The 24,149-nt window shown below is 31.6% G+C and overlaps 7 protein-coding genes and 1 non-coding gene across 8 annotated transcripts; 1 reads left to right on the top strand and 7 right to left on the bottom strand.

Moving 5' to 3' along the window:
- LOC104731227 (methyl-CpG-binding domain-containing protein 1-like) lies at window positions 745–1,810 on the bottom strand. Its single transcript, XM_010450547.2, has 3 exons — window positions 1,747–1,810; window positions 1,547–1,602; window positions 745–1,311 (listed from the first exon to the last, which is right to left on the bottom strand). Exons 2-3 carry the CDS (start codon window positions 1,580–1,582, stop codon window positions 856–858), a joined length of 492 nt encoding a protein of 163 aa, XP_010448849.1. The 5' UTR covers window positions 1,583–1,602; window positions 1,747–1,810; the 3' UTR covers window positions 745–855.
- LOC104731226 (probable protein S-acyltransferase 13) lies at window positions 2,250–4,971 on the bottom strand. The gene is made up of 7 exons (XM_010450546.2): window positions 4,670–4,971; window positions 3,784–4,009; window positions 3,595–3,686; window positions 3,152–3,281; window positions 2,922–3,007; window positions 2,737–2,799; window positions 2,250–2,590 (listed from the first exon to the last, which is right to left on the bottom strand). The coding sequence occupies exons 1-7, from the start codon at window positions 4,856–4,858 to the stop codon at window positions 2,462–2,464; spliced, it is 915 nt and encodes a 304-aa protein (XP_010448848.1). The 5' UTR covers window positions 4,859–4,971; the 3' UTR covers window positions 2,250–2,461.
- Window positions 5,604–6,917, bottom strand: LOC104733374 (methylsterol monooxygenase 1-3-like). The gene is made up of 5 exons (XM_010452955.1): window positions 6,594–6,917; window positions 6,189–6,511; window positions 5,860–6,007; window positions 5,718–5,756; window positions 5,604–5,612 (listed from the first exon to the last, which is right to left on the bottom strand). The coding sequence occupies exons 1-5, from the start codon at window positions 6,915–6,917 to the stop codon at window positions 5,604–5,606; spliced, it is 843 nt and encodes a 280-aa protein (XP_010451257.1).
- LOC104731225 (methylsterol monooxygenase 1-3-like) lies at window positions 7,162–9,061 on the bottom strand. The gene is made up of 5 exons (XM_010450544.2): window positions 8,630–9,061; window positions 7,961–8,283; window positions 7,672–7,816; window positions 7,533–7,568; window positions 7,162–7,407 (listed from the first exon to the last, which is right to left on the bottom strand). Exons 1-5 carry the CDS (start codon window positions 8,951–8,953, stop codon window positions 7,363–7,365), a joined length of 873 nt encoding a protein of 290 aa, XP_010448846.1. The 5' UTR covers window positions 8,954–9,061; the 3' UTR covers window positions 7,162–7,362.
- TRNAK-CUU lies at window positions 10,200–10,272 on the bottom strand. The gene has a single exon. It is a non-coding gene; the product is annotated as a tRNA-Lys (tRNA).
- LOC104731224 (methylsterol monooxygenase 1-2) lies at window positions 10,405–12,546 on the bottom strand. The gene is made up of 5 exons (XM_010450543.2): window positions 12,072–12,546; window positions 11,655–11,977; window positions 11,120–11,267; window positions 10,995–11,027; window positions 10,405–10,806 (listed from the first exon to the last, which is right to left on the bottom strand). The coding sequence occupies exons 1-5, from the start codon at window positions 12,405–12,407 to the stop codon at window positions 10,747–10,749; spliced, it is 900 nt and encodes a 299-aa protein (XP_010448845.1). The 5' UTR covers window positions 12,408–12,546; the 3' UTR covers window positions 10,405–10,746.
- On the bottom strand, window positions 13,865–14,345 carry LOC104733372 (thioredoxin F1, chloroplastic-like). Its single transcript, XM_010452954.2, has 2 exons — window positions 14,214–14,345; window positions 13,865–14,072 (listed from the first exon to the last, which is right to left on the bottom strand). Exons 1-2 carry the CDS (start codon window positions 14,343–14,345, stop codon window positions 13,923–13,925), a joined length of 282 nt encoding a protein of 93 aa, XP_010451256.1. The 3' UTR covers window positions 13,865–13,922.
- Window positions 20,109–22,316, top strand: LOC104731223 (uncharacterized protein At4g22758-like). Its single transcript, XM_010450542.2, has 3 exons — window positions 20,109–20,604; window positions 20,772–20,976; window positions 21,949–22,316. Exons 1-3 carry the CDS (start codon window positions 20,254–20,256, stop codon window positions 22,167–22,169), a joined length of 777 nt encoding a protein of 258 aa, XP_010448844.1. The 5' UTR covers window positions 20,109–20,253; the 3' UTR covers window positions 22,170–22,316.

Genomic DNA, 24,149 nt, shown 5'->3' with positions numbered 1-24,149 from the left:
TCGACCATAACAAGTTAACAACACGAGTTTTTGAGAAAGACGGAGAGAAAACCTGTTCAAAGTTTGTCTTACGACCAAGGCTGTACGGCCACTCGGCCAGTTAACCGTATGCTTCTCATATATATGCCTGAGATTAAGAAGGAAAAAAAAAAGAAAAAAAAAAACATTAGTTTGTCTGAGATTAACATATATTTAATTAACTTAAATTATTCAGAAATTTTAATTTACAGTAAATAGTTTGCATAAACATTAGTTTGCATTAGTTTGTCTTATTACTTTTTTTTTTTGGAAAAATTATGCATAAAATGGTACTAATTTTTTCTTCTTATCAAAATAAATGACATTTTAAATAATTTTTGATATATTAGAGAGTTATTTTTTTAATTCATCCAGAAACCTATAAAAATGTCTGAGCCCGCACTAGAAATAGATTTCAAGTGGTGATGTTCATTACATAACCTTTAAAAGCATCTATATATATATCAGCCACTTCTAAGCTTATATACCAATTTCAGTATATGGAGACATTTGTACGCGAGGAGAGCATTGCTTGAGCATACAAAGCTAGAATATTGAACCATGCACTTTGTCGAGTTTACATACTAATGATCTAATATTCTGAGGTTCCGTTTTTTTTTTTTTTTTTTTTATCTTCAAATTGATTAAACGTATAACAAGAGCGACTCATGAACATAAGGAAAATAGAAGAAAATGTCATCCTTTATTAGATAATAACGACCCAACCATAGCCAAAGCGATGGTTTAAAAAAAAAAAAAACATTTAACTTCTTAAGTCATAAGTCCAACTTCAACAGCATAAGAAGCTTGGAGACTCATAAGCACTTTGTAGCTCAATCAATCATTTTCCTTGGATGGCTTGGGGACAGTGTCTTCCATCACCTTTGGGACAGTAAAATTGAAGTCTTCAAGTGGTGCATTAAACTCCTCATTGGCCGCAATGAAGGCTTCAATCTCAGCCAGCGTCTTGAGCTTCTTCCCAGTAGAAGTTACGTAGTACACATCCATTTTCGAGTAGTCCTTTCTCATAACATAGCTCCTCTTGAACCCTTCTGGTGTCTCAGGCAAGCCAGGCTTTTCAGTAACCCATGTGTTGGAGGAGTCATACTCTATGTCTCCAGCATCTTCGCAGGACACACCTTCTATCTCTTCGCACACAAACTGTTCCTCTAGTTGTCTACTTCTGAATAGCTCGTAGTCCTCTTGAGAATTAAGCTTCCTCCACTTTTGGCACTCGGCACATTGCACAGCAAAGATATCTATTTCCCACTCTGAAGAACTTTTGGCTTTTCTCTGCACAAATACATATATGGAATCAGATAAGATCCATGCTACAACATGTCGAAATTCAGAAAACATGACATAATTTTAAATTAATACACCTTCTATATATCTCATGTCTGCATCAAACAACACTTAAAACAAAGAAAAAACTGTGTGTATTAAGATAGACACAAAGCAAGCGAATTTGAAGTGTGTGCAGTGCAGTTAAAGTGGTTTTGGTTAAGTGGTGTTGACGTGTTGTTACCTTAAGGCATGTTGAGTTCGATGATTCAGCATCCATCTCCACTTCTTCAAAACTCACTGCCATAATATAACAAAAAAAGAGAAAACACACACACAAAACCTTCAATTTCAAAGCCCTATCAATCAAATATTACGAAGAACCCNCCTATCAATCAAATATTACTAAGAACCCTAACAAGACTGATTCAAAAGAGTGTATACCTCGGAACAACAATTTCAGATTTCCCTAAATTCTTCGAGCATGGGTAGTGAGAGACTTGTAACCTTTTTTTCTTTTAATGCAGTTTGTGTGGTAAGAAGCAAGAAAGAAAGAAAGAAATCTTGTCTAAAACTGTAATTACAGTTGTCGTGAAACAATTGGCTAAACTTACACCCATATCATTTCTGTAGATTTTCTTGGATTTTTTTCTAAATATGGCCTAATTAAATTATAATTTCTATTTTTTTCCTTAGTTAAATCCATAATTAAATTATAATTTCTATATCTTTCTATTTTTTTTGTTGTTGTAGAGGGGTCATCATGGATTTCAAATGTCCTAAAAGCTGGTATAGTGTGGGCTTTTACACCAACACACTATTGGAGTTTGAGGTAGAACCGTAGAAGCTCTCTCGCCTTAAAGAGAAGCATTGGACTTTGCAGATTTGAGCAATCTTACTACATACACCATATCCAAATATATACAAGCTAGATTATCGTCTATAGATAATAATGAAAATGTATATTTATGCAAATGAACATGTTATTGTTTGCTGTGTGTAAAGATACTTGAGAAGTTTCTTTACACGAAAAAAAAAAAAAAAGAAAAGAGACAAATATTCCACAAAAAGGCACTAATATGTAATACACAAGTGACAAGGTATATTGATACATACACAAAGCAGATTTTGATTAATTCAAAAATTTCAAGTCTAAAGGTCATAGAGACTGTAGTGGCTCTGTCTCCGACCTGCTCGCATTGTCCAACCCTCCAACTGCTGGCAACTTCTTCATATCCTCTTCGGTGTATAAAGGCACGAACCAATACATCTTATCACTTCCAAATACCTAATTCAACAAAAGAAACAAACAAGCTTTGATTGTGTCTATGTCCAAAGATTTCATTTCACAAGCCAGAAACTACTTCTATTAACTCTAGAATCGACCATAACAACACGAGTTTTTGAGACAAACAAAGAAGACGAAGAGAAAACCTGTTCAAAGTTTGTCTTACGACCAAGGTTGTACGGCCAGTTAACTGTATGCTTCTCATATGCCTGAGATTAAGAAGAAAAGAAAGAAAAAAAAAACATTAGTTTGCCATTAGCCCATTACTATGCATAGAGGGGTCCCTGAGAAACCACAAGTTAAGAGCAGAACAAAGTGAAAGTTGTTTTACCTCAATAGTTGTGGTGTTACGAGCAACCAGCATTATGTGCATAATAAGGAAGCCTAGGACACTTAGCGCAAATGCTATGTTCAAAACTGGAAAGCAAGAGAGAGAAGATTTTGAATCAGACAAAAGAATTGGAAACGTTAAGGTGTTCTGAAACAAACTAGCAAACAAAAACGGAAATTCAGATATTGATATATATATATATATATATATATATATATCTTTGAACTCACCAAATGCAACAAAGGTGGCTGCTAGGCTTCCTGGTGATACAGTTATGTCACCATCTCCATCACTGAAGAATACGAGGAAAACTGGCAATAGCGATATTGCAACCAACGTTGTCTCAAGAAATGTGTAAAACTGCATTTTGACATATTGGGAATGCATTAATAACATGACAACATTTAATGAACAGATCACGATTGATTGTGTATAAGGAAATAGTTCAGGAGAAACTGCAGTACATGTGAAAGGATGGGTTATGTCATAAAAGTTGTCAGAAACATGGCTCTAAAGCTAATCAATTAGCATTAATCAAAACAAAAGAAACTACTTGTAACTCCCTCGTTTCAGCAATCTTCACATGACTAAAGTTCTAATCATATAGATGTATTATAACTGTAATAAGCCCAAAAACAACTTCATTCAGTGATGCTTTGATAAGTTGACATACCAAGAATAGGAGAAAAGACTTGTAATTCATTGCCCCAACACAATTTACAACCCAAACACAGTGATGGTCCATCTTTAGTATGCATCTTCCACCTGAAAACCAAAGATGAAATCTTTTTCACAACTAAAACAAAAAAAGAGATACACCACCGTATTCAAAGAAAAGAATCACAAAATTGAAGAGACTTACATACTGAACAATGGTGAGAACGAGGCGGTTTATATTGATTACACTTTCTGCAGTATCTTACACCATGAGTCGAGGAATCTCCAACCGAGAGTGATGGGTTAGCTTCTCCAATCAAAGTTTGGTTTCCATCGCTTTTCTCTATATCTAACTCTGGCCTCCAACCCGTTGGAACACCACCAGGGTCCGTCACAACAACAGAGAAATAACTCCACAATAGCATTACAAGCTGCACACAAAACAACAATCATGAGACTTTTGCTTCCTTTAATCTTTCTTCTGTGACTTCTAACATGTGTAGGAGTTCAAACGTAGATAATCTAGAAACCAACAGCTTCAAACTAGAAGTAACTCTACACTAAACCAAAACCAAAAAAAGGATGACTACTTGATTGCTAGCTTATAGTATCACTGATTTCCTAATTCAATTGCCATCTGTATTACAAGAAGTGAAAGATACCATAACAGATACTTAAAATCCAACAGCCATAAATCTAAACCCACACAACCAGCTACATTGAGCCTATTACCACACAAAAAAAAATAGGATACAAAAGAAGTAATGCCCAATTTAGATTCTAGTATGTACAATACGAATCTGATTCGATACTCAAAAAGCAAAACTCCAACATATAAGCAATAAACACATATAGCAATAGCATTATCTCCATGCCTAGCTTCAAAGCAACAAGCTTTTGACTCAGTAGCATCATCAAAGCAAAGTCAAGCTGTAACTGGTGAATCTGAAACAACCCAAATCTAAATCCAAATCTAGGGGGTACTAAATGCAAAGATCTCAAAAGGGTCACACACAAAAACAAAAAAAAACAAAAAAGATTTAAAAATTTAAGATTGACCTAGAAGAAGAAGAAGAAATTGAGTTGGTTACCAGAAAGTGAAACAAGGCTAAAACCAAAAGAGCTACTAACGAATCGAAACCACCGGTCAATAGAGCAGGTCCGTAATTCGCGACGACAACGGCGTAGTATGTGAATCCGATGATCCCGATGACAACTACGATCATAATCGAACCCAAGGCTCGAAGTGCTGTGCAGAACTTGAACACGTTCCACGCCATTGTCGGGATTCTTCAGGGAAAGAAGCAAAAAAAAAAAAAACCAGAATTTTTCTGGTCGGAGCAAACCCTTTTTATTGAATTTGAGGAAGAGATTTTATAAAAAAAATGGGGTGACATTGTAGCTGAAAAATTATGTGATTTTTTATGAATAAATTAAAAATTCCTTTTTAAAGAACAAATTATTTATAGTTTGCCCCAAAAAAAAGTTTTTTTTTATTAATATTAACAATAAATAAATTTAAATATATATGTTTTGTTTTGGCTTCTAAAGACTTTATTAATTTTCATGTTCAAGATAATTGTTTACAATCTGTAAAAGAAAATTTTTGGACAAGAGTCACTAGAGATGCCATTGATCATTAAGATAAATTATTAACAATAGTATTTGGAAACAAAATTTGATCCAAAAAAAAAAAAGTATTTGGAAACAAATAACTATATATATGTTCTAAAATATTTCTATAAAATTATGAAACGGTGGATAATTTGAAATCCGAAACAACACAATCCACTTAACATGGATCATCGTTTAAATCTTTCTTATCAATGGATTAACATTTTCAACCTTCTATGAATTTTTATCACTGATCGTATTGTTAAATTCGGGCTTTACTATATGCTTCCAACTCAAAACCAATTGGCAATAAGTGGAGGGATCCTAACCCTTTATATATTACTCAAGTAGTCCCTTCACATCTATGGGATCTTTTCTATTTCATTCCTCCCTTCTCGCCAGCTTACTCTTTTACTTAATCTACACAACGTATACAATAGATCACAAAAACAAAAAGAAAATAAATAAACAAGGTCACATTTATTATGCAGCTAATAATGTTAATTAGTTAAGAATATAATTAACCTGCTGCTGATGGAGAAGTTTCTTATAGATTCGATAACCCTATTGACATAAAAGAAAATTAGCAACAACACTGGTCAATGATGCATGTAAGGACCAAGAATTGATTAATTTCACCGAAGTTTTGTTCAACACACTCACTCACCTTGTCAGTTCCATAGATGTAGTCGCAGTAAGTGAAAACTGATGCAAAGTTGCTTTGGCTTTGTCCTCCAACGTAGTGATGATAATCATGATACTCAGATCCACCATAGAAAGGAATCCATTTTGTCAGACTCCATGGGAAATCATATCTACAATTAACGCAAAAGTTTTGCTCTTTGTAACAAAACCACATAATATTCTCCAATATCTATATATGTTATAGTCCAATAATTTCGTATGTAAATATTTATGATTTGAGACTATATATTTTATAGTCTAATAATTACAATACTTTCTTTGTAAGTATGATTCATATATGTTTAGTTTTACCCGCTGTGAGTCTCAATAGCTTCGATTTGCCGTAAAGCTATCCATAACCAATAGGTTAAAATGTGGCCAGGAGCAATCACCGGTCCAAGAAACGTCGGAATCCCAAGGATCAAGATCTCGGCCGAATGTGCATACGGGGAGGCATATCCGATAGGAGATGTGTACTCGTGATGGATTCGATGAATCTTCTCATAACCCCATTTGCAATGCAACAATCTATGGATCCAGTAGTTAGTGTAATCCTCTATCAAGAAGTAAACCACTATTTGTGCTACTATCTCCAAACAAGATGGCAATGGTAACCCACTTCTAATCCCAATCATCTGTGAATTTAATTAACACATATGCAAATAATGAGTCGTTTGTTTCAACTAGTAAATGAAAACATAAAAAATATATAGTAACCTGGATTGAAGGATAAGAAACGATTTGCAATGTGCCGACGACGAGAATGAACAACTTCATGACATCTTTATAACATCGGAACATATCTGACAACGAATACTTAACCTTCGGCTGAATCTTGTACTGATTGAACCAACCAGTCAACTCCACAACGACAAGAGGGAGAGGAGCTAGGGAAAAGACGAGGAAGAGAAGCAAAATGGTGTGGCAATATACATAGAAATGGGATTTGGTGGCTGAATAATTGAACCAAACCATCTCGAACCAGGTCAGGTTTCGTCCTAACGCCACGGAAGCCTCTTCAACGGTTCGATATGGGATCATACTGTGTCTAGATTATTTCGTTGGTTATTATCATGTACAATACAATGGTTTGGAGTAATAACGTACTATATAATTTAGTCGCTTATAATATAAATGTAGAAGTCATCTAGCCAACCAAATTTTTGACACATAAGCTAATTGTGCTTCATTTTTGTTTTTGGTCGACGGTTCGTACGATTGATATACAATACAAACGGTAAAGGGATTTTTAATTCAAAAACAAAGAAACAAGGAAGGAAGAATACAATAAGAGGCGAAGAGCATTTTCATCCATTAGATACTCTTAGAGGTCCATATATTATTTCTAAAATATATATAATTTTTTATCCTTCACATGTTAGAGAGCGACAATATAGATTAGATAATACTTTATTCTTAATCTTATGTTTACATATTAATATTTTTATCAACAGAATAATTTTTTTAAGACTCTTCGAATTTCTTACTACTCATATTTCGTTCCTCCCTTCTCTTCTGCTTCCTCCTTAACCTACAAAGTATAAGATTCACCCAAAACAAAAAAAACAAAAAACAAAAATCATAAAGAAAAATAAACTATGATTAAGACCACATATATGAAGCTAACATTATGGATCTAAAGTTGAGAATATTAACCTGCTGTTGAAGAAGCTTCTTATGGATTCTATAACCCTAAGGATAGATAAAAATAATAATAACAACACTGGTCAAATGTTTTGTTAAAGAAAGATATATAAGAAACAAGGGGATTGGTTTGATAAACAGTAGTACTCACTTTGTCAGTTCCATAGATGTAATCACAGTACGTAAACACTGAAGCAAAGTTGCTCTGGCTTTGTCCTCCAACGTAATGATGATAATCATGATACTCAGCTCCACCGTAAGGAATAAATTTTGTCAGAGTCCATGGGAAATCATATCTGCAAACAAAATAAACAGGTGCACTTTTATTTTTATTTTCGTTATAACTTATAAACCACATTGTTCTGATAGTGACGTAAATATTTATGTTTGTGTTTGCACTTATGAAAAACATTATACTATCATTTCTAAAAAAAATTTACCCGCTGTGAGTCTCAATAGCCTCGATTTGGCGTAAAGCTATCCATAACCAAAAGGTCATAATGTGGCCAGGAGCAATCGCAGGTCCAAGAAACGTCGGAATACCAAGTATCAAGATCTCGCCCCAATGTGCGTACGGAGATGCATATCCGATCGGAGATGTGTGCTCGTGATGGATTCGATGTATCATTTCATAACCCAATTTGCAATGCAACCATCTATGGATCCAGTAGTTAGTGTAATCTTCTATCAAGAAGTAAACCACTAGCTGTGCTACTATCTCCATTAACGATGGTAATGGCAAACCACTTCGAATCCCTACCATCTGTTAATTTAACACGTATACAATCAATTCCTTTTTTGGTATATAATAATTCAAGAACATCACCAGTAACACACAAAAAAAATATTTAGCTAATAAATCCCAAACCTAGAAAAAGGGGAGTATACATACATACATATAGGTAATATAACGGTTGAGTTTACATTTTGCTCTAAATAACCCAAATATCAGCAAAAAGAGATTGTAACTGCCACTCACACATAAAAAGTTGCAAAACTAACACTAAAAATAGGGAATATTATTCACATACACATGTATTATGTGTATATAGTATAATATATATAAAGTTTTTATTAATAATAAATGAAATATAAAATTAATTAAGAACCTGGATCGAAGGATAAGAAACGATTTGTAAGGTGCCGACGACGAGAAGGAACAACTTCATGACTTGTTTATAACATCGGAACATCTCTGACAACGAATACTTACCCTTCGGCTGAATCTTGTACTGATCGAACCAGCCGGACAGTTCAACAAACACAATAGGGAGAGGAGCGAGGGAAAAGACAAGGAAGAGAAGCAAAATGGTGTGGCAATATACATGGAAATTGGACTTGGTGGCTGAGTAATCGAACCAAACCGTCTCGAGCCTAGTCAGGTTTCGTCCTAAAGCCACGGACGCCTCTTCAACGGTTCCATATGGGATCATATTTGGTTGAGACTGTATGTTGTGTCGGGAATAACTTGTGTGTTTTATGTATAGTAGTGTTTTGGAGTGAAACTCACAAGTGCTAACGTGTGGCTTGAGTATGTTTTTGACAATTTATATATGAGTATGGTGTAGGAGTTATATAAAATGCACACACATGTCAAAGCACGGTACCAACTTAATTTCGCCGATTTTGTTATTAGATATTACCCCAAAAAAAAGAAAAGAAAAAAAGAACTTACAGTTTTTATGTTTTTCCCCCATTGAGAAGTCCGCCAAATTGGGTCCTCTTTCTTTCTGTTTTTTCTTTTTTGAAAAAAAAAAACTTTTTAGTACAACACATAAATGATTTCTTGTTTATATCTTCACTGTTACTTTATTATTATTAATTTTTTTTTGTCAACTACCGTTACTTCTAGATTCACATCTCTTATTTTTTTACATCATCTTTTATTTAAATAAAAGGGATCAGATTTTCGTTTGCTTTAATTTTGTCGTACAGTAAGAAAATTAAAACATAGATTATTGGCATTAATTAGGTCAGTTATAATATATAGATTGGAGGATATCTAAAACTATATTTTCGTAAATTTTTATTGCAATTATTATTGGGCAGGAATTTATGTTCAGCAAATGATTTTGAATTGCTTAAGTTTTTTTTTTTTTTTTTTTTTGAAAATCTACGGCATCAACATTATACTCTTCTGTTAGCGAATAGTGATCCAAACGTCTAGAATAGAAAAAATCGTTGATACACAAAATATGAGTGGACAAACTTTTTCATTAAAACTTTTTCTTGAACTAGTTTTAGATTCTAGCTCATACCCAGTTTTTAATGTTATTTCGAAAGTTTTCTTGCAAAATTTGTACTTTTCAGTAAATTTGAAGATATCAAAAACGAATTATCATATACGGATAGTGAATTTTTCCAGCATTATTATATTTACTACGTATGCATGGTAAATAATTGTACCTACGACATAAATGATACTGTCTACTAAAACTGTTTTGAAGTTTGGTGAGAAAGCATTTAGTAAATGCGTGTGTTTCGTTAGTTTCGGTCATTTCATTTCAATTAGGTTTGGTTCTTCAAAAGTGAATTCAATGCAACTATCGTTATCGTCCCCCCTTTGAAATCATGGAGTGTAATAAATGCCGTGTAGTGAGTTTGCAAAGTTGCAACAGTGAAGTAAAAACATACTACAACATTGATCGGAGATAGCCCCAAAAGAACCTTTAAAAAATTCGCCCACCGTGGGGCTCGAACCCACGACCACAAGGTTAAGAGCCTTGCGCTCTACCAACTGAGCTAGACGGGCTTTGATGATTTTAATTACGGCGTCAGTTAAATTACTAGTTTTACACTAGTTGAATTGAATTTGAATCTAATAACTAAACCAAACAGTCTGACAAAAAGTTAATATTTACAATCTTTTCTCTTTTTTTTTTTTTTTATAGAAAACTGGACTTGTTGATAAAGCAAAGAAATTTATACATTTCAAGACTCATTAAAATCCTCTAAACAAAGGTTGACAAAAAAATAAAATAAAAAATAAAAAATTCCTCTAAACAACTAAAACAATTTTTACCTATTCCAAATATGAATAAACAAACTAAAAAACTCACCAACACAGTTTCGGATTTTGATGATTCCTTCTCATATCTTCTTTCCTCTACCAAACAAAATTCTAATATCTCAAAAAGAGTTACCAAACATTATAGAAAACCTTCAGATCGTAAAATGTCAAAAGGAAGGAGCATTTTGAGCTGTGGCTGCTTCAATAGGCTAGAAACTAATCCAATTTCCCTCCTCCATTAACCTGCTTGTTGCTCTTCTTGGACGACTCCTTGATCTGCATTTCAAAAGATACACATTAAGTAGGAGAGTCTACGCAACTGAAAGATCAAGAGGAAACACATCATCAATACAAAATAAAACTATGAATCGTTATGTGAACTCGCAATTGATAGTGTATTTATCTTTATGCTGAGAGATAAGCTAATTGTTGTTGAGTCTCAGTTTTGGGAGTATTTGTTTTACCTGCTGCAGAAGCTTCTTTTGGAACCGGTAACCCTAATGAAAGTAAAGATATAAACACATTGTCAATGTTTTATCCAGAATTGGTAGACGCTAACCAGAAAGAAACTGAAGTTTTCAATACTCACTTTGTCAGTTCCGTAAATGTAATCGCAGTAAGTGAAAACTGATGCAAAGTTGCTCTGGCTTTGTCCTCCAACGTAGTGATGATAATCATGATACTCAGCTCCACCATAAAACGGAATGTACTTTGTCAGAGTCCATGGGAAATCATACCTACAAAAGAAAAAAGATAGAACTCAATTAATCTCCCCCGAGAAACAAGCTTCATCCACCAAGAAAACATCATATTGTCCAAATACTTCTTTGAACAAGAGGAAATACTTCTCATTTGAAGAATGCTTTCTTCCTTAGCCAATAGGAATGTTAACCAAAAGGTTATCTAAGCAGTTTTAAAACAATCCTCAAAGCTAAAAGGTATTTGAAAAGGACCTTAACCCTACCAAAAAAAAAGTAAGCCATTATTGAAACATCCCACATGTATACATCCCCAACTCACTATAAACTAATTCAAAAAAGTGGATATGATGAAATATAACAAAAAAGCTAGAAACTTGGAAAAGGAAAGGAAAAGTTATCTACAACCATGTCTTCTTCACTCACCCGCTATGAGTTTCGATAGCCTCAATTTGGCGTAAAGCAATCCACAACCAGAAGGTAATCATGTGACCAGGAGCAATAGCCGGTCCAAGAAACGTGGGAATGCCAAGAAGCAAAACCTCAGCCCAATGTGCATAAGGAGCAGCATAACCAATAGGAGCTGTATACTCATGATGAACATGATGAAACTTCTCATAACCCCATTTAGAATGAAAGAATCTATGAATCCAGTAGTTAGTGTAATCCTCTACCAAGAAGTAAACCACTAACTGTGCTACAATCTCCATTAACGATGGTAATGGCAATCCACTTCTAATCTCAATCATCTGTTTTTTAAACACAATTCAAAAGATTCATCTCTAAGATCCAAAATCTAACAAATCAGAATCATCAATTCCCAAAATTAGAAGAAATCAAAACCTGAATCGAAGGATAAGAAACGAGTTGTAAAGGACCAACGACGAGGATGAACATCTTCATGACGTCTTTGTAACACCGGAAGATATCGGAGAAAGAGTTCTTCACTTTGGGTTGAATCTTGTACCGATCGAACCAATCTGAGGTAGATCGAGACAATTCGATGAAGACGAGAGGGAGAGGGACGAAGGAGAAGATGACGAAGAGGAAGAGGATGTTGTGGCAGTAGAGGTAGTAGTCTGATTTGGTGGCGGAGTAATCGAACCAGAGAGTTTCGAGGAGAGTGAGGTTTCGTCCTAACGCCATGGACGCTTCTTCGACTGTAGCGTAAGGGATCATTGTGGACGACGTCAGAACTCGTTTCTTCCGGCGACGGCGACGGCGACGGTGAGATTGGGAGAGAGGAGTGAGTGTGAGCGTCGTTGTCGTCGTTGTAGCTGGATTGATTTTTGTCTGTTATAGAGACTGAGACCATGATTATCGGTAGTATATTAGAAGGGGAGTTCTTACATTTTTTTTGAATTAATTGTGCACTGTTTGAAATATAAGAACTCATGATCTCTTAGATAAAATTATCTCTTTTATTGGTAGGTTCTTGTTTTGAGTATCTTATTTTTGAAAATATTTTTTTTTTAAATTTAAAAGTTTTAAATAGAATAGAAGTGGTATAAATGTGTAAGCATTTAAGATTTTATAAAATTAGAAAATATTGCATTTTAATTAGTTTTCAAACATACAAAACATAATAAAACATTAATACATATTATAATAGAAGTGCAATTCTTAAATGGAGAAAATGATTAATTTTAATACTGATTTGCTCCAAATTTTGCCCAAATATTCTTAACCGAATCATCTTGTTGTATTCATATACAATGTCCCCACCCCCATAGATCATATTCAAAGTATATTGATCCAGTCCTCGTCATTAGTGATTAACACTGATTCAAAGTATGGGGAGAGTTGAAAGTATGGGGAGAGTTAATTTTAATACTGATTCAAAGTATGGGGAGAGTTGAAGGAACAAACACTCATCATTAGTGATTAACAGCAAGTATTACAGAAATTGATGTTAGAAGATGAGTATGACAAAAAAAAAACGATTGCAGGATAGTTACCAAGTGTCTTGGGGTAACAAACCATTTGCTAGCTTACACAACATAAAACTACAACGAATTTGAAGACAGAACAACATCCTTGGTTTGTTTCATCACTGAAGACAGAAACTCTTTGAAAAAACAAACACTCGTCACTGATGATTTGGTTTTTGTGGAGATGTGGGCTGCGGAAAGCACATGGCTTCACTCTAGGATCAAGGGCTCATAGAACAGTCTGTATGCGTCCATGACTTCTAAATACCACATGGCTTCACGATCTGGGCTTCCCGACAGCTCAACCATCTTATGAATCTGGTTTCAGTTACAAACAACAATGTGAATGAGTTAGTATGTAACAGGTTCATATAGCTAGAGGACAACAATGTGAATGAGTTAGTATGTAACAAAAACATATCCATCTACATAATCATGAAAACAGAACAAAAAAGGCATTAATGATCTCTATAACAGAACAAAATCATCTTGAATCTCAATCATTAATACTTAACTCAAGGTTATCAAAGCTATGACAGAACAAAAAACATATCCATCTACATAATCAACAAAAACAGAACAAAATATGAATCAATGATCTCTATAACATAACAAAATCATCTTGAGTCTCAATCATTAATACTTAATCCAAGGTTATCAAAGCTATGACAGAACAAAAACATAAAAAGAAACAGGAAAAGGTACCTGCAAAAGTTCCTTCTCCCGGGAGGCTTTCCACTGTCTAAACTGTTCTGCTTCTTGTTCAACCAGAACCAGCAGACGACGACCTCGCTGTTTCAATCGCCGCAACCAGATCATCATATTTCGCACCAGTCACTTCCTTGACGACCTTGTTGTCCTTCAATATCTTGAATGTTGGAACCACTCTTATTCCTAACTCCTTTGCCAATGGCTGCCACCAATAGAAAAGAGTCAAAAAAAATTCAGCAACAACAAAGGAGAAGTACATAGTAGCGTTGTTGATGAAAGTCTTCTCTTATCTTTAGATACTATCATGGTTCAATAGATAGATATTGGGTTATAGAGCACAAACCCGGTTATCTGGATTGCAGTCAAGCTTTAGAAAGACAACGTCCTCATACTTCTCTGATAAAGCTTTGTACTTGGGAGCAATCACCTTACATGGACCACACCTGCATATACACAAGATATCCAAAGAGACCATCTTCTTTAGTCAGAAGGATTTGAAATCTCTCTTTAAAGAATGACCAACATCAAATTGACTGAATTGATAACATATTAAGTCAAAAAAATTCTTATTTTTGACTTACATCTTCTTCAGGGTGTAATGTGATATGAGCGTAAACCTCATCAGTCTCATGCTCTGCTTTCAACACAACACTAAGAACACGGCAAAGTATCTTCGGAGGAAGATCAAAAACTGGTATCTCTTGATCAACGACTCCTTGATTAGTCGAAGCCACCAACTGTTACATAATAAAAAAAAAACATTCAATTCTTATAATTGAGAAACAAATTAAGAACGATTTGGGAGAGTTGGATCATTCTATACATACTTGTTCCATGTGACCTTGAGGAAAGTAGAAAACTCTTTCACCATAACATGGACACCAAAATCCCTAATTTTCCAACTAACATCAAATAACCCTTATTTGCGATCCTAAATCTAAGAACTCTAATCAGAAAACAATTGTACTACATCTAAGAAACAAACCATGTGATTCCAATTGTTTCAATCTTCTGATTCCAATTTGTGTTCTTGATTCACCGATACAATCGCGAGAGAAAGAGAGAGAGAAGAAAAATAGTAAAATCATTCACCCCCAATATTTTTTTTTTTCATTTTGTATTTTCTGCTCGCCCAACAGACAGCTGACACGTAGCGCCTCTTAACCCACGTTCCAGTATACTATATAAGAGGAGATCTTAGATTTTTTCTTTTATTCTGATTTATTTTTTTGCCCAAATACACTAAGAACCTCCCTAACAATTCCCCGATAAACATGCCCTGAGTTGGCGAATAATTAGACTGGTGACGTGGCATTATCGGTTTAGTTAGATTTGTTTAAACCGGAATAAACCAACATTGCTAACGTGTCTCGAACTTTTTGTGATATTTTGTTCAGAGAGTTATGTATGTTCTCGTGATGGATTCAACTGGTTAGAAAACTAGAGACTCAAAAGTCACATGAACATGTTGTTTCTCTAATTTTTGCAAGTGTTCATCTATACAATTTATTTTTAGGAAGAAACTATACTATATACATCCTCAAACCCGTAGAGTCAGAGTAGTCTTTGAGGGAAAATTCACGGATGTAATATATGACTTTTGTGCTTGTATAAGAATTTTAAAGACAGCATTAAATTTATTATAGCAAACGTTGAAATAATTTGAAGCTGTTGGCCAATTGTAATTAAGTATTTAGAATGGTGGTATTACATCACGAAACGTGACGTTACATTTGAAAATCTCAAATCTAAAATTTTCGTCATAACACTAAATGATATTTAAATGTAATAGTAATGGGTAATACAAAAGTTTTAAGAATTTTTTAAAATGTGGGTTGTATACAAACTTACAAACGATCGATCGTTGTAAATACTTGGTGGGAAACAAGTGTGTTACGCGTGATTGTGAACGTGAGTGCGTATGGTATAAGGGACGTCGACCCACACCATTCATTTAATGTCTTTTTAAGAATCCCAAAAGTTCTTTCTTTCTTTCAACGAGTGAAAACAAACCTCGGACCAATCTCATCCACACACTCTACTCTTTTTTTTTATATTACTCATTTTGATGTATCATTTCTTGACGTTTATGATTTTGTAATATTTCCATTAATCAGCACTTTCGTGAAAAACAAATGAAATTGGATACTAGTAATTGTTTATGTGTTTCTTTCTAGACCTCCCTATTAGTTTACGCACGTCACACTACTGTGTATCACCTTTAGATTTTTGTAAATTGTTTTGGATTTCTCGTTTCCTTGTTTGACGTGTCGAATTTTCTGGATTTGTTACCTATACACTTTTATAGAATTGTGAGTCTCTCAAGTATCAAGAAACTCACAATTGTCGAATAATCCTCTAAAACGATGCATCAAGAAACTGTCTTTCCTTATTCCTCTAGTATTTTGCCTTCCTTAAGCATTTTGTATCAATTATTATACGTCCTTCCATATCTATTTTTTAGTAATGCATATACTGCAACGCAATTTCCAATTTATTTATAAGAATTAAATTATACAAATACACGTAAGAATCAGCACAAGATATCATATCATACTATAATGTTGACAGGAATAATAAATATCATAGAACTACGTCTCATATTACTATTTTACCTTTAATGTTTTTTTTTGTTGTTGGTCGGCTTGAATTTTAAAAGCCACACTTAACGTTTGAAAACAAATCATATATATAAAAGTAGAGTTTCAGTCTCTCCTTATTGGTCCACTTGGCAATGCAATTTTAACAAAAAAAAAATTATATTAAAACACAAATTTAAAACAATTAATTTTCATATTTAACTCACATAATATAAAACTGAAATCTTTATAGTTTCCCCCTATAAATTATGCATTAACTTTATTTCTCCACTAAGTTGTATTAATCAATTGTATTAAAACAAAACAATAAATTAGAATTGTAACTCTCATTTTTCTAAATGTAATTTTTTATCATTTCTCTTCCTATAAATACTCATGATCTTATTCTCTTAGTCTATCACTCTTTCATTCTCTCATCTTCTTCCACTACTCTCAAATCTCTTTTTTGTTTTGTTTTGTTTTGTATTTTTTTGTTATTATTGTTGTATGGGTTATAAAAATTCAAATCAAATATTATTGTAAAAGCTTTGTTTTAGAGTTTATATGATATGTATATCTTATATATTTATTTTAATCTTTTAAAATGTTTATCTCCATTTTCTATTTTATATTAACATCTTATAAGTCATTATTTTCATACTTCCTTACAATATTCACCACACAATAAGATCATAAAGTTGAAATGATCCATATGTAATTATCTATTATGTCTCTGGTTATCTCACATATTCATGTATCATTTTTAATAATTTATAAAGATCAATATAATATTTAAAGATCAATATAATTATCCATTTATCCATTTATAAAGACTATTTTGTTTTGTGATCCAATTGTTAAATCTGCAGAGATCAATATAATATATATATATATATATATATATATTTATGATTTGAGGTTTTTGAAAACAAAAAGAACATAATTAAACAATTGGTTTTTTGTGTCTTTAATCAAAATAAAAAATGATCCAAAAAACAAAACATATTCAACTGGAACTTAAATATAAAAATAAAATATAATTTTAAAAATATCATTTCACTAAATTCTCTAAAGATGAAACCATTAGTATGAAATCTAGCATTATAAATTAAATTGATGAGTGAAAACCAAAAAAATATAAGTTATCCTTGGGATTTTAAAAATTATTGAGATTGAAGAATTCATATAATTTTATAAGAAAACTAATTTAGTTTGTCACTTAAAAAGTAATATTTTTTATTTTGAAATATTATGTGTAAGTGTTGAGTTTATATCAACAAACAACCAAATCATGTGAATTTTGATTCAGCCACTTGGTATTCCTTTTATTTTAGGTTATAAAAAATTAAAATATTTATTTATAATTAAAGACATGTAACTCCATTTAACTCAAATGTAACTCCTATCCAATAATTGTACATTAATTCATTCCTCCTACTAACTTATTATCTTTCAAGAGAAATTATTTTTGGTTAAATTTTAATATTTTTTATTTATTTTGGTTGGCTAAACTTATATTCATATTTTGGTTGGCTAAATTAATATATTTCTCATGTAAAATTATTGTTTATAATATATTTCTCATTTCAAAGTTTAAAGCAATATATCATATATATAAATATAAGGTTTTGGTCTCTCCTTATTGGTTGATTTTCATTTAATGTTTTCTAATTTTTTTTTTTTTTTTTTTTCTAATTGCTTTAAACAATATTTAAGATCCAATAAACACAATACATTTAACTCACACATTAAAATAAAATTATAACTGAAAATAAAATAAATTATGCATTAATCATATTCTACCACTCAATTTTATTCAAACACAATAAATTACTATTGTAACTCCATAGTTCTAAATGTAACTTCCATCATTTTTTATCATATAAATAAGCATTCTCTCAATCTATCATTCTCTCATACTGACATTCTTTTACTATCTCATTTTCACATTCTCTCATTCTCTTCTACAATACCTCAAATCATTTTTTGTTTTTTTTTTGTTATTTTTGATTTCTTATTTTTGTTGTATGGGTTGTAAAAAAAAAATGAAATATCATTGTAAATTGTTAATGCTAAATTTTAATTTTAGAGACTACATGATATATATTTTACATTGTTCTTATTTTAAAAGATTTATCTCCTTTATCTAATTTGGATTATTATCTTATAAGTAATCATTCTCTCTTCCTCTCCCACCAATATCAAATGTTGTTATATCTCATATGTGTTGTAAGAGTTTGATTCTATATTTTAATTTAGAAAGTATTATATATATATAGATATTACATTGTTCTATTTTTTAAAGATTCATCTCCATTATCTAATTTGGATTACCATCTTATAGTAAACATTCTCTCCTCCTCTCCTACCAATATCAAATGTTGTTATATCTCATATGTGTTGTAACTTGTAAGAGTTTGATTCTATATTTTAATGTAGAAAGTATTATATATATTTAACATTGTTTTCAATTTTTATTTTATTTATATAAAAAAATATTTCTTTTATATTTCTTGCCTTTCTAATCTATTCATATTTATTTTTTAAATTTGCATAGTTAAATTTAAATTCACATATGTTGGTTTTAACAAAACAATCAACTTTATTTGAGAATTAGATGTTCCTATTCATTTTTAAACGATCAATGTGTAACATATAAGCATTTTGTCTTGCAATCACAAGTTCCATTTCCATTGCTTAACTCCATGGTTAAACTATAATATATGTTGTCCTATTTGTAGGAATAACAACATACTTATTTAATTTATTTAAAAGAGCAGATGATTAAACGAAATAAACATTTCTCCAAATTTTATAATTCAATCAGTGAGTGTACTTATTACTTTGAAAAACTTTTACATTGAAGTTCATAAAATCATATAAGAAAACTAAAATACTATATCACTTCAAATTTGGAAGGAAACACTTGGTATTCCTTTTAAAAAAAGTCAAGACACATATAAAAATTTATTAATATTTAACTCACTTTAAAGACATTAAAGGTCATTTAACTCAAAAATAACTTCTATCCAATAATTTCATACATTCCTCCCACAAATAAAAAAATATATATATATATATGTTCAAGATTGTATTTAAATATTACATAATTTTTTAGTTAGCTAAATTTATAGTCACATATATACAATATATATACATAAGAATTTATATTACTTATTAACACCATAATTCGACCCATTATTTGCTTAACTCAATATTGGTTTCAAAGCCAACTAAAGAAAAACAGAAACGATCTTATTGATATTAGACCAAAACATGGGCATACAAACATAATCACTTACACGGAAGATATTTTAAAAAAATAACTTATTATTGCAACATCAACGTATGAAGGGTTTACATAAGCAGTTAATTAGAAAATCTATAATACAATAAATGTATTGGAAACAATACCAGTCAATGATAAGATTGGATCCTCATAAACAAGAAACAACATCTTCATAATTCATAAAAAATAAACGCCACAGTTATACACATCTAAACGAAATGGTATAAACATATAGTGTATAAATAAAAGTGACGGCAAAGCCCGTATATGCCTAATTAAAACGAAATAATACAAAAGAGAAAACGAAAAAGACAAAAAAAAAATAAGAAAGTGCCAACTATACCACAACCCACGCGTTGCGTGGGGAAGTACCTAGTACTAACAAATGAAAGAGAACAAAGATAAAAGAGTAAAGCAAAAGCAGAGAGAATAAACTCTGAATTCGCTTCTTTGCCAAGCAAACCCCACACACAAAACCTTTCTCTCCTTCTGATCCTTACGCAAACTCATAAAAAATGTCTGATTCTATTCACAGGAGGAAAGCTCCGACTCCGGTTTTAAACGGTGGCCGGAGCTCAAGAACGAGACGCACGGCGTCACGATGCGTTTCCGATAAGAATAATACTCGCTTGAAATCGACGAAACATGTTTTCGAACGAAGCTTTTCAGAGCCGAGTCTCATCAATCGTCGCCGTGACGGAGGAGACAGTAATTTGCGGCGACCGTCGCCGATGAGAGGTTTACAGACGGAGGAATCTGCGGACCCGATCGTTTACTTGCCTAGGATTCGCTCTGAGGTTTTTTCTTCTTCTCCGACGTTAACGAGCTTATCTTCGCCGTCTTCTTCATCTCCGATCAATCAAGAGGTCAGACTCGTTTTTTTTTTTACTATTTTCCATAATCATGATTTTCAACTCTGTAAAATAATTTGGTCCACAAGTTTTGAGAATATTTTATATTGGACTATTACTTTTTAATATTACATATCAAACCATCGACTTTTGTCTTAAATTGGAAACAAAAAAATCTACAGGGTAATAAAAGAGAAGCACCAAAAGTAGTAATTAATGTAGCAGTAGAAGGGAGTCCTGGACCTGTAAGAGCAATGGTTAAGCTGAGTTCTAACGTCGAAGAAACGATCAAAATCGTTGTTGATAAGTACTGCGAAGAAGGACGAACACCTAAACTCAATCGAGATTCTGCTTTTGAATTGCATCAGTCACATTTCAGCATCCAGTGTAAGATATTATAACTTATATTTATAACATAACTCTATCTAAAAGTTAAAGCAGTTTTGTGTGTTCAGCGTGATCACTTATGTGTATTAGATTGGTTAGGTTGGATTAAAATATCTATCCTATACTGTATAGTTTTGCTTTAAACTCTAGTGATCATGTGAAAATAAAATCACATAATATATGAGTTAGCTTATAAAAAAGAAAAGGGTGATTTAAACAGATGATTTTAAATGTTTTTATTGAGAAAAAAAGATTGAGCTATTAATNAACGAGCTTATCTTCGCCGTCTTCTTCATCTCCGATCAATCAAGAGGTCAGACTCGTTTTTTTTTTTACTATTTTCCATAATCATGATTTTCAACTCTGTAAAATAATTTGGTCCACAAGTTTTGAGAATATTTTATATTGGACTATTACTTTTTAATATTACATATCAAACCATCGACTTTTGTCTTAAATTGGAAACAAAAAAATCTACAGGGTAATAAAAGAGAAGCACCAAAAGTAGTAATTAATGTAGCAGTAGAAGGGAGTCCTGGACCTGTAAGAGCAATGGTTAAGCTGAGTTCTAACGTCGAAGAAACGATCAAAATCGTTGTTGATAAGTACTGCGAAGAAGGACGAACACCTAAACTCAATCGAGATTCTGCTTTTGAATTGCATCAGTCACATTTCAGCATCCAGTGTAAGATATTATAACTTATATTTATAACATAACTCTATCTAAAAGTTAAAGCAGTTTTGTGTGTTCAGCGTGATCACTTATGTGTATTAGATTGGTTAGGTTGGATTAAAATATCTATCCTATACTGTATAGTTTTGCTTTAAACTCTAGTGATCATGTGAAAATAAAATCACATAATATATGAGTTAGCTTATAAAAAAGAAAAGGGTGATTTAAACAGATGATTTTAAATGTTTTTATTGAGAAAAAAAGATTGAGCTATTAATTTAATTTGATGTACTTTTCAGGTTTGGAAAAAAGAGAAATAATAGGAGAATTAGGAAGTAGAAGCTTCTACATGAGGAAGAAAGCTCATGAACAAAACGGAGGTTCGTTACCCGGGATTGCAACGGTGAGAACTAGCCTTATTCCGTCGTCGAATTTGATCGGATCGTGCATCGCTCAGTTCATTGGAAAAATCATAAGGAGAACGAGAAAGATATGGAACATATTGGTATGTGTGCAATGAGATATACTTTTGAGCATGGCACATAAATATTTTAGTTTGTGTTGTTGCTCCAAAATAAGAGCACTTTGTTGTTTATAAAAACTGTGCTATATGTAGTTTACAGATTTATACCATAACTAGATCAGTATATATGCTACAACATGAATATTAAATTTTATTTTATACAAAAAAAATTATGTTTAAAAATAAAATTTAATTTATTATATTAGTTTTAAATCAATTCATCATATATTCTTAATATTTTACATTTAGTTGGTCGTTCGTTATAAGGATCATAACTCATTCCATTATATAACTCACTATATTTAATCATTATATGTTCATTTTTCAAAATTCAAATCATAGCATATGTAGAATGAAACATAATTTTTATCATTATATGGATGATATGATGATTTATTTATTTTACAAAAATAGAATCATATGAAAATAAGAGATGAAGTATAATGATCAATGACAAAATTAGTAAGGTAAGTTAGATATCAAATCTTATATGTTTATTTTCATTGATTTTTTTAACAAATTAATGATTTATTTTTGTTTTTAAAATAATTAATTTGAATAAATTAGTATTTTGACACTTTTAACTTTTAATGACTATTATTAATTTGTTCTTTAAAACCTATATTTATAATGACATTATGATGTAATTATTTACATATTTTAAGATTATATTCAAAATGTACTTCACTAATATTATATAAGGGATTACTTGTTCTTAGATATATATATTTGTAAGTGAAACTCTATCAAATGTGGTGATTGGTTAACAAAAAAAATAACTACGAAAAATGTCTATTAATATGGGTAACAGTAACACAACACAGCACAAATCGCTATGCTATATATTGTATCATGATTTGAATTGATGAAATATATTTGAAAGTAGGAAAATAAATTATAATTTTCAGAAGATTTTACTTACTACAAAAATGGTAATGGTCTTTTTAACCCTATTATATATTTGGTCCTAACTCCACTAATGGTATGGCCCAATTGTAAACAGACCATCCCACGACATCCAAACATTATCATAGATTCATACATTACTAAATTATTTTTATTATAAGTATCAAAATAATAATCTACACATAAAAACTTATAGTGATTTTGGTGTCTAACATTTGTCATGTAATCTGGTTTTAATCTTCTATGAATTGCTGTACATTTCACATTAAAAGCAATATGTAATCTTGTATGTATGCATCTTTTATCTGATTTTTTTTTTTTGTCAAAAACATATTTTATCTGATTTTATCTTATTTTTTTAGGCTAATTGGTGGGACATATACATCATATATACAAAAGGTAAGTGTCTTGTACCATTAGTAGGTTTTTTTTAACCGTTCTCCTTTTTTCCAATTCATCAAGTGATAAATTATACATCAAATTATTCTAATATTTATGATAGAAGTATTAATGCGCATGCAGTATATTCTTTCTTTTTAAACTAAAGATGCATAGTTTAAAATTATGCTTATACACTTCCGTAACTAATCTTTCTATTATTTTAATGAAAACATGCTAATTTCCAATATAAAACCATACCTTTTAATATATTAATATGATAACATTATTGTTTTTTCTATCCTAAGTAACATTCCTTCAATATATATATAAATATCAATAACTCAATAGCTAAAGATGACACATCATTAATTTTATTTAAATAAATTTACATTGAAGATGTAATATATATATATATATATATATATATATTGTACCAAACACACACATATATATTGTATATACACAGTGAAATTAATTACTTTTAAGTAGTCTCTTTATTAGTTTTCAGCAATAATATTAACACATATTGACGACTATATATGCTAATATTTATTTCCTTTATTGGGTTTTACCATATCAAAATCATGTTGACAAAATTAAATATAAAAAAGGCTAAGCTAAATATATTTTTGAATTAACATATAATGTTCACATTCTAGTTAATTCTATACTCTTTAAGTACATGCAAAT

Source organism: Camelina sativa, chromosome 12, assembly GCF_000633955.1.
Source record: "Camelina sativa cultivar DH55 chromosome 12, Cs, whole genome shotgun sequence".
Classification (NCBI taxonomy): domain Eukaryota; kingdom Viridiplantae; phylum Streptophyta; class Magnoliopsida; order Brassicales; family Brassicaceae; genus Camelina; species Camelina sativa.
Note: the sequence above shows the minus strand (reverse complement) of the source record. Positions and strands in the feature narration are given on the sequence as shown.

What these genes read in the sequence shown, in the direction of transcription:
- LOC104733372 (XM_010452954.2), bottom strand. Translation starts at nt 14,345, where the DNA reads ATGGTCTCTTTGGATATCTTGTGTATATGCAGGTGTGGTCCATGTAAG. An exon ending in ACTGCAATCCAGATAACCGG is followed by an intron (nt 14,073 to 14,213) that starts GTTTGTGCTCTA and finishes TATTGGTGGCAG; the next exon opens with CCATTGGCAAAGGAGTTAGG.
- LOC104731227 (XM_010450547.2), bottom strand. Translation starts at nt 1,582, where the DNA reads ATGGATGCTGAATCATCGAACTCAACATGCCTTAAG. An exon ending in CGAACTCAACATGCCTTAAG is followed by an intron (nt 1,312 to 1,546) that starts GTAACAACACGT and finishes GTATTTGTGCAG; the next exon opens with AGAAAAGCCAAAAGTTCTTC.
- LOC104731225 (XM_010450544.2), bottom strand. Translation starts at nt 8,953, where the DNA reads ATGATCCCATATGGAACCGTTGAAGAGGCGTCCGTGGCTTTAGGACGA. An exon ending in TTTCTTATCCTTCGATCCAG is followed by an intron (nt 8,284 to 8,629) that starts GTTCTTAATTAA and finishes TTAAATTAACAG; the next exon opens with ATGGTAGGGATTCGAAGTGG. An exon ending in GCTATTGAGACTCACAGCGG is followed by an intron (nt 7,817 to 7,960) that starts GTAAATTTTTTT and finishes TTTTGTTTGCAG; the next exon opens with ATATGATTTCCCATGGACTC.
- LOC104733374 (XM_010452955.1), bottom strand. Translation starts at nt 6,917, where the DNA reads ATGATCCCATATCGAACCGTTGAAGAGGCTTCCGTGGCGTTAGGACGA. An exon ending in TTTCTTATCCTTCAATCCAG is followed by an intron (nt 6,512 to 6,593) that starts GTTACTATATAT and finishes TTAAATTCACAG; the next exon opens with ATGATTGGGATTAGAAGTGG. An exon ending in ACATCTATGGAACTGACAAG is followed by an intron (nt 5,757 to 5,859) that starts GTGAGTGAGTGT and finishes TTATGTCAATAG; the next exon opens with GGTTATCGAATCTATAAGAA.
- LOC104731224 (XM_010450543.2), bottom strand. Translation starts at nt 12,407, where the DNA reads ATGATCCCTTACGCTACAGTCGAAGAAGCGTCCATGGCGTTAGGACGA. An exon ending in GCTATCGAAACTCATAGCGG is followed by an intron (nt 11,268 to 11,654) that starts GTGAGTGAAGAA and finishes TTTCTTTTGTAG; the next exon opens with GTATGATTTCCCATGGACTC. An exon ending in ACATTTACGGAACTGACAAA is followed by an intron (nt 11,028 to 11,119) that starts GTGAGTATTGAA and finishes TACTTTCATTAG; the next exon opens with GGTTACCGGTTCCAAAAGAA.
- LOC104731226 (XM_010450546.2), bottom strand. Translation starts at nt 4,858, where the DNA reads ATGGCGTGGAACGTGTTCAAGTTCTGCACAGCACTTCGAGCCTTGGGT. An exon ending in AGTCTTTTCTCCTATTCTTG is followed by an intron (nt 3,282 to 3,594) that starts GTATGTCAACTT and finishes GTCAAAATGCAG; the next exon opens with TTTTACACATTTCTTGAGAC. An exon ending in GTAACACCACAACTATTGAG is followed by an intron (nt 2,800 to 2,921) that starts GTAAAACAACTT and finishes TCTTAATCTCAG; the next exon opens with GCATATGAGAAGCATACAGT.
- LOC104731223 (XM_010450542.2), top strand. Translation starts at nt 20,254, where the DNA reads ATGTCTGATTCTATTCACAGGAGGAAAGCTCCGACTCCGGTTTTAAAC. An exon ending in CATCTCCGATCAATCAAGAG is followed by an intron (nt 20,605 to 20,771) that starts GTCAGACTCGTT and finishes AAAAATCTACAG; the next exon opens with GGTAATAAAAGAGAAGCACC. An exon ending in GTCACATTTCAGCATCCAGT is followed by an intron (nt 20,977 to 21,948) that starts GTAAGATATTAT and finishes TGTACTTTTCAG; the next exon opens with GTTTGGAAAAAAGAGAAATA.